At 47.8% G+C, this 13,243-nt stretch overlaps 1 protein-coding gene across 2 annotated transcripts in view; it reads right to left on the bottom strand.

The window, feature by feature from the left end:
* The window catches only part of LOC128878840 (muscle-specific protein 300 kDa), a 52,851-nt gene that overhangs the window by 11,441 nt on the left and 28,167 nt on the right, over positions 1-13,243 (bottom strand). For both annotated transcript variants that reach the window (XM_054127406.1, XM_054127414.1), the window contains 13 exons: positions 10,941-13,188; positions 9,542-10,853; positions 9,051-9,414; positions 8,317-8,925; positions 7,449-8,234; positions 6,179-7,339; positions 5,091-5,870; positions 4,350-5,000; positions 2,983-3,584; positions 2,241-2,883; positions 1,823-2,161; positions 1,073-1,378; positions 838-989 (listed from right to left, as the gene is read on the bottom strand). In XM_054127406.1, the coding sequence (XP_053983381.1) occupies positions 838-989; positions 1,073-1,378; positions 1,823-2,161; positions 2,241-2,883; positions 2,983-3,584; positions 4,350-5,000; positions 5,091-5,870; positions 6,179-7,339; positions 7,449-8,234; positions 8,317-8,925; positions 9,051-9,414; positions 9,542-10,853; positions 10,941-13,188 (9,953 nt within the window). The remainder of the gene's footprint in view (positions 1-837; positions 990-1,072; positions 1,379-1,822; positions 2,162-2,240; positions 2,884-2,982; positions 3,585-4,349; positions 5,001-5,090; positions 5,871-6,178; positions 7,340-7,448; positions 8,235-8,316; positions 8,926-9,050; positions 9,415-9,541; positions 10,854-10,940; positions 13,189-13,243) is intronic.

Here is a 13,243-nt window from a genome sequence, read left to right as displayed (position 1 = left end):
ATACCGCGCGTCCATTTCAAACGCAAGTTTTCGATAACTCGACGCGTGTGTTCGCGCGTGTAATTGAGAAAAGAAAATGGCACGTTCTGTGGCCGAGGTTCTCGTACCGTGGTATCGCGTTAAATTAACATGATATTCGATCGATTTATAATACTATTTCTAAACGACTACTGCAATGATACCTGAAAATATAATCAAATTCCCTGAAAATAATCACGTATCAAAATAGAATTACATAAATGAAGAAAATGTTGATATTCGGTCGCGAAGCGATCCTGAAACAAAATGTACGAAATGGTGATGGGAGAAGCGAACGTTATTCCTCCTTTTGGGAGGAATGGTAATATGCCAAAGCGAAAATACACGCATGCACATGCGTAAAAGTTGCACACACCGCACAACGTCTTGTAATTTTTTCGTCGATGATTTCACGGCATCGGCAGCGAAATGTCCATGACACTTTTTATTTTCGAAACGATCAAAGATTAGAGATGCGGAAAAGAAATTCTAAAACGGTAGATCAATCAAACGATCGATGAAGTGGTATTTCTACGCTGATCGAATCTGTATGCATAATAATAATAATAATAATAATAATAATAATAATAATAATAATAATAAAAGAAAAGAAAAGAAAAGAAAAGAAAGAAAAAAACCACCGTTTCTTTTTATATGAAAATTGGTTATTTATAAGATTGAGAATAAATGAACATTATCGCGATCCGAATTTTTCGATTATCCCGGACGCGATGCAACGATAACGCCAATGTAGCGTCTTCGAAGATGTTTCGACGACGTCTGATCGTAAGAATAGAATAAAAATACGAGTCGACTCACGTATCGACGGAATTCTGCAATTTGTTGAGTTTCTTTTCGAGCACGCGCGCCGGGTCCTCGGTGAAAGCTGCGAGATACGCGAGAACGGGTCCTACCAGAGCTTTTAGTTCGTCCGTCATCGGTTTCAATTTCTCACCTTCCGCCACTAACTCCTGCGCGCAACAGAAAGATAAGATTTTAGTAACGTTGGAAGGGCATTTCACGCTCGGTGACAAATTTTTACGACGGTACTTACGCGTAAAGCTTTGATGGTGTCATGCAAGTGCTGTTTCGAACGAACCACCGTGTCCACGAGTTTGCTCTTCTCTTCCGTCGCATTGACGCGAGCTTCAACGAGGGACCACTGCGCCTCCAAGTCTTCCCAATGTTTCGAGAGAGCTTCGAGAGCGTCTCTGCGACCCTCCAAACCGGATACCAATTCTTTCCATTCGGCACCGATTTCGGAGCTCTGAGCCTCTATCGTCTTCTTGTTGTTGGCATCGGCCAAACGAAGGACCTCGCGACCCCGTTCGTTCAAAAGATCTAGCTCGAATTGTTGATTCTACGGAGAGATCGATACGGAATAAGAGAAGAGAAACAATTGCCAGCGATTGGAAATATTAGGTCTACCGGAATGTTCTGTCCGTTTTCAGAATAACACAGAATAATATTAGGTTGTCCCAAAAGTTTTTTTCGCGAGTTGCACTCAATTATTTTATATGGTCGTGTTTATATAAATAGACAATCTAATTTCATAGGTATTCATGTTGTAACAGTAATTGAGCAAAATGAATCCGTGCACAATTCAATAATGTAACATAAAACGTAAAATATTGTGCATGTATTACTTATTAATAAAGCGAAAGAAACTTTTGGGACAACCTAATACATTTCTCATCACTCGAATAAATTCTGTTGAATAATATAATTTTTATTAATATACAGAACTTCCCGGTAGACTTAATATAATATTTCTATAAAAATTTGTCGTATTTTAAAAATTTACCTGTATGTCGTTGAGCGCGTGCGTGATCTTCTGTATGTTGAACTGCAAACCAGCCAGAGTTGTGACGGGTTCGTCGGTGAATCTGGATCTCCCGATAACGGCTCGAACTCGTTCGAGAGTTTGCGTGTAGTCTCTCCAGGTCTCGGCGCCTTGCTCGAGTCTGGCGCGTTGCGATTTCGCGGTATTCAGGGTGTTCTTCAATAATTGAGTATGCTGTTGTTGTTCGACGCTCAGCTCCTCTTGTTCGGAGGTGGTCAACGATGGCCAAATCTTATCCGCCGCCTGCTGGATTTGTTGAGACACGAGCTCGCGAATAGACGGCTCGCTGCTGAAGTATATCTGAAAGTAAATTCCATCGTGTATTCATCGTGTAATTAAATCGTGTCGGAAAGTTGGAATGTATCGATCGTATACGAACCTTGTGTTCTTCCAGATCGCTGAGAATATTTTCGAAATCGAGTCCGTTCTTGTCGCTTTCGAGTCGAATCTCCGCTTCGCGAACCCATCCGTGAAGTTTGTCGGTAAGCGCAGCGTACTCCAACCGCAGCTTGATATTATTTTCCAAGTAATTTCCACGCTCCTCCATTTCTCTTGGCAGAGAAGACAAGAGGGACACCGCTTCGCTAAGCATTTCCTTCAAGGAGCCAGGCATGCCTTCCTCGTAGGGAATCGAATTCTTCAAGTTTGTGATTCTGTCGAGATGTTCGTTGACAGTCTCGCAAAGTTCCTGGTGCTTGTTCAGTTCAGCCTCGACGCTGGCCGGATCTCTTTCGAGTAGAGGTCTCGATTTCACTTCCTTCTCTTTATCCTCCAGCCACTCGAGAATTTCGGCTAGTTCGTTGGCCAACCTCTTGTGTTCCGCCGCAGCCAGTTCGTGTTGTTCTCTTTGCGTTTCCACGGCTCTCCTCAAGGCCTGCAATTGCAGCTTCAAAGATTGCAGCTGCTCCGTTATGTTGTTTCTGTCAACGGTCGAACCCTCCGCGGCGATTTGCTGGCCTTTGTCGGTCGCGCTGGCCAGGGTGGCCTCGCACTCTTGGATCTTGAGAATCGCGTCGTCGTATCTGTCGAATAAAAACACGATCATCGAATAGAAAAGTTTTCATAGTTGTGGGGACGAATTGTTCTAAAGAGAATATCAGCTCGATTAGAATTTTACCTACCTCTTGATTTTCTCCTCCGTAGTCAGGCCAGAGGTTTCGATGTCCCGAACGATCTCCGTGTACTTGGCGACGAACGTGGTGATTTCAGCGATCAGAGCGAGGAATTGTTGCCGCAGCAAAAGTAACTGTCGGAGTTTCGATATTTGTGACTCGATGGCCTTTACGAGGTCGTCTTGTTGTGCCAGCACACCGTGGAGATCGGCGACATTCACCGATCCCAAGTCTGACAGTTTCGCTTTGTTCGCTTTCAAATCGTTCAGAATTCGTTCGTAAGAGTCCAACATGGCTTCGACGTCTTCGACGCGAGCACCGATAGGTTTGTTCAGTTCTTGAAGTTCCTTTTGCACATCCGTCATGTACTGTACGGCCTCGGCGACTCGCGCCAACGATTCTTCAGCCTCGTCGATGCTCTTTTGTAGAGCGAGCGCTCTCTCGTTTATAATTCCAGCCACTCTTCCGTGTGCTTCCCTCATGTTTTGCAGTTGCTCGCTCAATTCGAGTTTGTCAGCGTCGCTCACCGTGGGAAGGATGGACTTTCCTTGTTGAATTATTTTTTCAATGTCGGACTCGTACTCGTTCGCCTCCATCTTGAGCCGATCGTACTGAAACGATTCGTGTAAAAATATTATTAGTAAAAATTTCTTAAATGAAAGTAAATAATAGCATAAATACTCTTCGTAAAAAAATTCGAGACACTTTTTCAAAACGTCATAAATATGAGAGTTGTCAACCGATCTTCGAGAAACTTCGTGAGGCTTAGTTTTGAAGTGTCCTCTGGGTGTGTGAAGGAGGTTAATTCACCCCCTAAAGGGGATAGTGCAGAAAAACGGCACTTCGGAAGGGTCCAGGGGTGACGGAATGGGGTGAAAAAACAAAAAAAAACCTTTGGGGTGACTCTCCTTGATGACCTTTACAAAATGCACCCCTTGGAATCCCTCTCGGACAAACCCACCCCTCACAAACCCCCACCTTCTCCAAAATCCACAATTTTTGGACTACAGGCTTGAATCTGGGCTCCATGCATTCCCTGGAATCCCCTGATCCAGGAAATGCCTGTGCTTAGGCCTGCCTGGATGGTGAACGAGTAACCCCACATCAACGCCATTGGTGGATCCGGACGCGCGAATGCTTCAATTAGCAGGCCCCCAAAAAATCTAATTGATAGGACAGGCCTAAACTTTGGGGTGGGTTTATAAAAAAAAGAACAACGTTTTCGACTGTTAATACTGTCTGTACGGGGAAAAAACATTAAAACAGAATTTGGCCCGATGCCCTGTACCTTGAGACTTGTACATCGATTAGGAGCTTACGTTATTACCTTACACCTTACAACTTACAACGTACAAGTTACAATTACGTATATATACCTTGGCAAGCTGTTCTCGTAGAATATCGATACTGGAGGTCCGCAGGTCCGAAGAAGTAGCTACTTCGGCTTCGTTGATCCATCTCTGACACTTGTCTATCTCGTTCTCGAACGCTTTCCGGCCTTGAAGAAGATCCGCCAATGCCGCTTGTTTTTCCCTCGCTTCACCCTTCAGTTCCTGATAATCCTTGCTCAACTCGTCCAAGATGGTTTCGAGTCTGGCTCGATCCTCGTCGCTGCACTCCTTCAGCAACGTGTTTCCTTGTTTCAAAATGTCGTTGAGGTCTTTCTCGCTGAATGAATCGATATCGGCTTCCAACTCGCTATGCTGCTCGATGTCCTGCTCGACTTTCGCGGCCTTCAAAGGCAGATATCCGCTCAGTTTCTTCAAGTTGTTGCTCTTGGACTTGATCCAGGCTCGGGCGCGATCCAGCTCACCCTCGAATTTGCGACGAGCGTCAGCCGCGGCAGTCGCGCTCGAAATTCCTTCCGTTAGGATCGTACAAAGCTCTGCCTGTTCTCCGCGTAGCGCCTTGGTCTCGTTCTCCAATTGTTGCTGTTCGTTCCCCTCTAATTCGTTCTGCATGTTCCCAACCCGCTTCTCCAGAGTGTCGATTACCATTTGCTTCCCTTCGGCTTCTTTCAGCATCGCCTGTAATTGCAAAAGAATATTTTGAACCAACGAATCGATTGGATATCGTTATCGAGTTATCCAAAAAGGAATATTTGAGAATACAGGTACCTTCAGAGCGAGAAGTCTCTCCTCTGCCAATTTGCTGTCGTAGCCCACAGGCTCGGATAACTGAGCTTGCTGTTTCTTCAGTTGAATCCAGTCTCTGTTTTCCTCTATCTCTTGCCTGGTTGCCTCGATGCCTTGAGCGGTCATGTCCAACACCTGCGCCTTCCTCTGGAGCTTTTTCGCGGTGTCCGCGTACCGCCTCTCTACTGACTTGATCTGCTCCTCTATCTGCTGAGAATCCAGGTTGCTCACAGAGTCCATCACTCGATCGCCCAGACTCTTGACTTGGTTCAATCTATCGGGTCCTTGTGACTCGAACTCGGACGCGATCTCTTTCGCGCTCGCTATTTTCTGCCCGATCGTCTGCCCGTTGCCTTTCTCGACTACGTCGATTTTCTTCGAGAGCGCGTCCAACCATGATTGAATGTTCTGCACTTGCGATCGATACTTTTGAATCAGTTCCTGGGCCGCTTGTTTCGCAGCGATGGCATCCGTTAGCTCTCTCTCGAGTTTCTCGAGACCTTCCTCGATGTCTCGATCCTCTTCGTGGATCGAAAGTTCGGTGATGGCGTGTGTTCGACGTTCTCCGACGTTCCCGAGGAGATCGTTCATCGCTTGAAGCTCGGCGTGCGCCGCCTCGGATCGCAGTTTCGCCGGTCGAGACTTCCACTCGGCGCAGAGGGCTCGTTGCTGATTTATCCACGTGCGAAGGGCGTTTTTCTGCCGAGTTTGTTCCTCCAGCTCGCTCACGGCCTTGGTCGCGTTCATCAGATGTCCCTGTGCCTGAAAACAATTAACGCGACAAACGATTCGGGTCACTATACCGCATTAATTATAATAATAAGCTCAACAATTATTTATTATTAGACTGAGGATCTTAAGCATTTACAGGTAGTTCGAATACGCAAGAAATTAAAGAATGCACACAGTATGGAATAATATAAAAAAATATTGAGAGTAAAATTGATATTATAGCATTCGAAGAGTAAAATAAATTTATGTTTTGGTTCCTATTTTTGTAAATACGTTTGCGAAGATTTTATATTGCATGAAGATCCGCTGTTTGATTATTATTATGTATATACGCGTACTTGATCGATAAGGTCTTCGAGTTTGGTCCGGACCTCGACTTCTCTCGCTGGAATTTGCACGGGTGGAGCATCGAGAGGACTTCCAGGCCTCGAAACGCAAGCCACCGCAGCTTCGCAAGCTTCGACCGCTAAAGCCAATCGCGTCTTCTCGGCCTGTAATTTGTTGTGCAAGGTGCGCGCGTTCTCGAACCTTTCCTTCGCTTGTTCGAGGGTGTCGAACGGTGCTTCCATTTCCTGCGTAATTTCGGGTTCGTACGCATCCAAGTTCTTCATGATGCTTTCAAGGGTGTTCTCGTACTCTTGGAACTTGATCAGCGATTCCGCCAATCGTTTCTTAATTTGTAACGCGGTGTTCAGCAGAGAGTTGTAACTCTCCTGGACGTTTTGTAGCTGCGTTTCGATCACTGTTTTTATTTCGGTATTGACGGTCACGTAGCGAGAAATTTGTCCGTTGCCTTTCAACTTGAGATCCTCCAATACGCTCGTGTACATCTCGATTTCCTCGAGCAGATTGTCGTGTTGCTTTATCTGACTGATCGTCTGCTCCTTGCTCGTGATGTAGAGAGAATTGTGAGCCATCAGCTGGAAGGATATCTGAAGCAACCATTTCTCGGTTTCTTGCAGAGCCGCGTGGTAAGCGTTGTACTCTTGCATCTCGTTTTCGACGAGCTTTTTCCTTTCATCGACGCGATCGCTCAAATCCTGCCAGCGTTTCAATAATTTGTTCGTTTGATCCAGAGGTCGGTTTTTCTTAGCCAACTTGGACAATTCGCTGGCTTCCTCTATCAGATGATCCAACTCGGTCTTTTTCTCGGCAACTTCCTCTTGGATATGTTTGTAACGCTCCAACATCGTTTTCATGTCACCGAATTCCCCTTTGGTATCCGGTAGTTTCCGCATACTTTTCTCGGTTTCGTCCAGCCAATGCTGAAACTTGCCGTGAGCCTCGCCGTGATCGTCCCAGCGACTCAAAAGAGACTTTAGCCGAGCTTGAACTGTGTTCAAATCGATGCTCAGCTGTTCCCAGCCGGAACGAAGTCCAGCCATGTCTGTTCTCAGCTGTTCTTGTTGCTCCGGCACCGCGGTCTCGATCGCCTTTGCGAATGCTGTTTGCAGCGTCGAGAGCAGATGTTGACCCTCGGTGATTCGCATCGCGACGATCTGTGAAAGAAAGCGAGAGTGTTGATCGTCGATCGAAATTCGAAAACGAATAACGACCAAGAGAGGAGAGGAGAGGAGAAGAGAAGAAAAGAGAAGAGCAGGTAAATACCTTGATCGTTTCTAATTTGTCCTTGGCCCACTCGGCGTCTCCAACGCCCATACAATCTTGTACCGAGCCGCGCGCGACGCGTAACCAATCTTCCATCTCTTTCTTGGCTTTCAGGAACTCGGTGTGGTCCGACAAATTTTTCTCTACCTTCGACACCAGACTTTGCATGTCTGTCAACAGAGACGTGTAAGCCGATTGCAGTTGGACCGTTTTGTCGCGTGCCCAACTGCACGCGCTCATCTCCAACAAGGCCTCGCATTTGTCGTTCAGTTCTTCGAGAACGGGCTTTTGCTGGATAGCCTCTTCCACGAGACTCTTGCAGCGCACCAAATCCTCGGGAGTTTTGTTCTCTTTCGATTGCTCATCGTTCACTTTTTTCTGAAAATGGTCTATCCATCTTTTCATGCTATCCAACGCACCGGTGAACCGAGACCAACTGGATATACAGTTTGACAATGTTTTTTGAGAGTCGTGGCACTGCGATTGCAGAGACTTCCAGTTGGATTGCAACTGCTTCACGTCTTGTCCGATGGCTTCTTGGCCTTCTGGACCCGTGCTGGAAATCACGGCGTCGCTGAGCTGTATCACCTTAGAGATCAGAGTCTCTCCTCTGGGAAGCGAGGCGATGATCCGATCGACCTTCTTCTCTCTTTCGATGATCCGTTCCTTTTCGCCGTGGGTGTCGCAATGTTGCTGGAGTTCCAGTTTCGTTTGACGGACCCAGTCGGCTGCCTCGTTTTGCGCTTGCTGAAATTTCTCGTGATCGTTCACCTGCTCCTCTAAATTCTGAAAAGTTTACAAACAACCTTATAAAACGTCGTATTTTTCTGGTAAAAGTCTGGTCAAAGTTGGAATGGAAAGTACTTACGCGTATCTTATCGGATATGAGTTTGTTCAATTGGTCGTATTTGGCAAAGGTCGATTGGTAAGGAGCCACGGGTATGCTGGAGTCTTCGGCGAGACGAGCCTTCAAACGATCGACGGTTTCACCGTGACCTTGAATGTCTCTGTGAACCGTCTTATACTTTTCCAGAACTGCCCGTTTCTCGCTCAGATCGTTCTTGAACATTTCTCCCGGCTGAATCTTCCCCTCGATTTCATCGATCCAATCCGTGGTGAGTCGATGAATCTTGTTCAGTTCCTCCAACGCGGTGGCTCTCGCGGACAGCTTCTGCCTAATGTCTTCGACGTTGACCAACAGCTTCTCAAACTCGGTCTTAAGGTTCTCGGTGTCTTCCTGAATCTTTGCGGCTCCGTTTTGCTCGGTGTTCATGATTACCTTCTCCTTCAACTCGAGAGCGTACCGCAGCTTGTTTTGGCCCTGCTCGAGGGTCTGTCTGATGGTCTTGCAAGTGTGCAGTTTGTTGTTCACCTCGGCCAGGGTGCTTGGAATTTCTTTGCACTCGCCGAGTTTGTCGCGCGTTCGTTCGATCCAGTCTTGACACTCTTGGTACAGCGTATTGTGCTGTTGATGTTCCTGAAAAAGGGATACAGTAGAGACTCCCATATCCGAACTAATAAGAAGACAAAAGTGGTCGAATAGCGGAATTTTCGGATAATAGAACAATTAATTTCTTTCGGAACAACTTTCAATAATCGTACCTGGTAATGGAGTTCCAAGCGTCTCATTATTTCTTTCGCGAGCGACAATAATGCGTTATATTTTGTGGTCAGCTGAGTGATGGCGTTCGAGATTCTCGTGTCCGCGCAGGTCTCCAGTAACATCTGAGCTTTCATGTTCAAACGATCGAGCTCTTTTTGCCAATCGAACAAAGTTTGAAGATGGATCTGGAACTGCTCGAGAACGTTCTTTTTCTCCTCCAAGCTGTCCTGTAGTTTGTTGAACGATTGCACCAGCTGCTCGGTTTGCGTGAGCCACTCGGCAGCTTCGGAGAATTGATCCTCGTACTCTGTCCACTTGACTATTCCTACCTCTAGCAAGCTCTTGGTGTTGTTTAACGAGTCCCTGAAGCGAAAAGTTTACAACAACGTAAGTTGACACGCGTTAGCATCGTTTCGTTTCGTTTCAATTGAAAAAAAGGAAAATGTAAACATATACACGTTACAATATCAGCCCTTTCGCGACTACTTACACATAGCTGTCGTACTCCTCTTGCAACAACGCCACTTCCTCCTCGATTATTTCCTTGTCTTCCTCGTCGGCGATCTGGCAGGCCGCGTTGCCCTGTTCCAAAGCGTGTTCGAGTTTCTTCTGGCCTTCGGGTAGTTCGCTTTGCAACACCTTCAACTGCGTGATTTTGTTTGCCAACGACTCCTTGTCGCCTGTAGGCTCCGAACATTTTCCAAGTCTCTCTTTCGCCGCGCGTATCCACTGAACGAACTCGTTTCCGCTGTCGATGAAAGCTTGATGTTGCTCGACGGTTTCCTTCTGTTTCGCGTACAACTCTTGCGCTTGTTTGCTCAGAGTCTCGTACTTGATCGAGATCTCGGTGGCGGGCGTCGCCTGGCGAAGATCTTCCGCCTTGGTGGTGACGGACTGTATCATCGGTTCGAACGCTACTATGTCTTGAACGATGCTGTTCGTTTGTCTCAGGTTAGCTTTCCTTTCGCCGATAGCCAACGAGCTCAGACCAGCCAAACCTTTTCTAGCCTTCGAAACCTTTTGCTCGCAAACTTGCTGCAACTTTGCTTCGCGGTCGTTGATCCACTGTTGAAGTTGCAGGTACGACGAACTATAGTCGGCCCATTGAAGGAGGCTCGTCTCGAGATGAACCTTGGTCGTCGAAATTTTCTTCACCAGTCTCTCCCAGTCGTTCTGGATCTCTTTCAGTTGCGCGTTGATCTCTTCCCGGCCGTCCGACCTGGTGTTCCTCGTTACCTTTTCGCCACAGTTCACGGTCAGATGGACCAGATTCTGGCCCTCTTCTCGTTTCCTCAGTAGCTCTTGAATGTTGTCCAACCTGTTCTGCAATTCTTCTCGGCTACTGGTGGACGCCGCCTCCGTTCCTTTGCGAATTATTTGCTTCGCGTTCTCGATCCAAGCGCGCGTCTTGGCCAGATTCGCTTCGTACTCTTGGTGTTGCGCCAAGTTCGTCTCGACCTTGTTCAGCACGTCTTTCGCCAAGTTCACCTGGACTTGGTACCGTGAATTCAGGTGACGCAGTTGATTGTTTACATAGGTGTCCAAGTGAGAGGAGAGAAGTCCCGAGGCTGTTTTGTTGAATTTGTCGATCTGTTCCTGGCCCTTGAGCAGCTTCTCCAGGATCTCCTTAACCTCTCGCACTTGCTTTTCCTTCTCGGCGACGTTCGGCAACAGAGAGTTCTTCTGCGCCTTGACGAGGATGTCGAACTGCTGCAACCAGTCGCTGAGTCTCTCGTATTCGTCTTTGTACTCGCGCCATTGGCCCACCGTCTGCTCCAGTTGGTCTTTCTGCTGTCTGATTTCTGAAATAAAGCGAGTCGTTTTATTCTAATCTCACTCGACGGTACTTGAATGCGCGAAACTAAAGACAAAGTACGATGTTCTCTTACCTTTGAATAATTCCTCGAAACTCTGTGTGAGAGCGCGAACCTCGTTCTTAATGATTTCCTGTCCTTGCGGGCTGGTACTAGCGCAAACCACTTTTCCGGTGTGCTGTAAATGCTCGACCAGCAACTCACCCTGAGCCTTTTTGTTCAACAAACTCTCCAACGGCGCCACCGCGTTCTCGATAGCTAATTTATCGCTGAGAGGTCTTTGCTTCATGGAGGGTATTTTCTCGCGAGCTCGACTCAGCCAGTTGATGATGTCGTCGTGCGCCTCTTTGTACAATCGATGATCCTTGTACTGTTCTTCCCGTTCGATCAGCAACGACTTGATCTTCTCGAAGAGCGCGTCGAATCTGTTTAAGATAGTCTGAGCCTGGGAGGCGGCCAATCCCTGCGGTCCGCTGGCAATCATTTCGGCAACCTTCATTTTCAGACCGTCCACCTCGATGTTTTCGCATCGAATTTTCTCCTCGAGAGCCTTGACGCGCTCCAGCTGACACCTCTTTTCCGCCATGGTCGTCTGGAACGGCAAGAAATCGTTCAAAGCCGTCTGCATGTACTCGACGGTTTTGTTCATAGACTGTATCTGCTCGAGGAGTCCAGCCCACTTGTTGATGGAGTCGTCCAGATTGGTCTTGGTCTCCAACATCTTCGAGGCCAGAGCGCTCCACTGTTCTTGAAGCTTGCCGACCGTATCGTTGATAGCTTTGTGTCCCGTCGGCGCGGTGTTGGCTAACACAGTTTGAGCCAATTCCACGATTCCTTGAACCTTGCCGAATCCATCCTCCTTGCAGAGCAACAGGTCCTGCACTATCTCCATTTTGTTCTCCAAGTCTTTCTGCGAAGAGGCACCGAGATCGGAACAATAGGCCAACTTTTTCCTGATATCGTCCAACCATCTGGTGCACTCGGCCACCTGATTGTCCAACTCCTGATGAGTGGTCACGTATTGATGCCAACGGCCATTCAGATCCTTGACTTTGTTCGAGATTTGCTGGTACTTGATGCTCAGCTCCGAGACCTGGCTCGTACGAGACGTAAGGTTCTTGTGCAGTTGTTGGGCTTTCTCCGTCACGGCGTCGATTTCCAGTTCCTTCGCGCGAACCTGCCCTTGAAGAGTGCGCAGCATCTCCAACTGATCTTTCTTCTCTAGAAGAGTGGGCTTCAAGTCCACTGCGTGCAGTTTCGTGTCCGTTTCCCTCATCCAGGCGAGACATCGTTCCTTGGACGTCTCGAACTCGTTCCATTGTTGCAGCTTGTTTTCCAGAGTGTCGATGGTGGAATTGACAGCGGTGACCAAACTTTCCCACTCCTGCTGTGACGAATCGATCTGCGATCGAATGTTTATCTGACCGGACTCCAACGTGCCGGGTATCACCTTCTCGCCTAGCGTCCTGATCTGTTGGACCCTCGGTTCGTCTTCCGGCAAACTCTGCAGAAGGTTCTTCAAACGGTCGAGGTTGGTGTGCAGGGACACTCGCTCGAGTTCCGTGTCGCCCCATAATATAACCGCGTTATGCGTCGCATCCAACCACTCGTGCGTATCCAGGACAGACTTGCTGTACTGCTGATGATCGCTGACGATGCCCTCGTATCTTTCGACGAACGTTGCGGCTCGTTTCAGTACCGCGGCGTGCCTCTCGTTCAACATCTTCAGAGTTTGGTGCACTTTGTCGGTAGAATCCGGTAGATTATCGCCCTTGTCGCGAAGATCGAGCAAATCCTGCTGATGGGTCTGCGCGTCGTGCAGGAACGTGCGGTAGATTTGCAGCTGAGCTCGTTTCTCGTCCAATGTTGTCTTCAGCTCGATTTCCGCTTTCAGTTGAGTCTCGATGTTTCTCAGCCATTCTTCGAACGCCTCGTTCGATTCCTCGAACCCGGACCACCGCGATATCTTCGATAGAAGTTCGCGTTCCGTCGAGGCGATGCTGTCGTACAGTTCTTCGAAGGCTTGTTGAAGTTCCAGCAGCTGCTGGCGAACGATTTCTCGTCCCTCCGTTCCGGTCGTCGGGTACAATCGTTCCCCAGCCTCCACCGTGTTGTTTATCAAAAGGGTCGCCGAGGATTGGCGCGTCGAAAGATCTTTCAGGGTTCCAACGTTCGAGGCTAATTCTTCGCGCGTACTCGTCCCGTCGTCCTTGATCGAACGGTAACAAGTTCGCGCGTTCGCCAACCATTCCGAGCACTGTTTGTAGCGTTCTAGGTAAGCGGCGTGATCCGACACCGCTTGCTCGCATTTTTTAACAAGTTCCTACAATATCGTTTTCATTAGCAACGCGTTTCCATCGCCTCCGCCCGTAGCTAAC

The sequence above is a fragment of the Hylaeus volcanicus genome, chromosome 1 (genome assembly GCF_026283585.1).
Source record: "Hylaeus volcanicus isolate JK05 chromosome 1, UHH_iyHylVolc1.0_haploid, whole genome shotgun sequence".
NCBI classification, from domain to species: Eukaryota; Metazoa; Arthropoda; class Insecta; order Hymenoptera; family Colletidae; genus Hylaeus; species Hylaeus volcanicus.
This window is presented reverse-complemented; position numbering and strand designations above follow the sequence as displayed.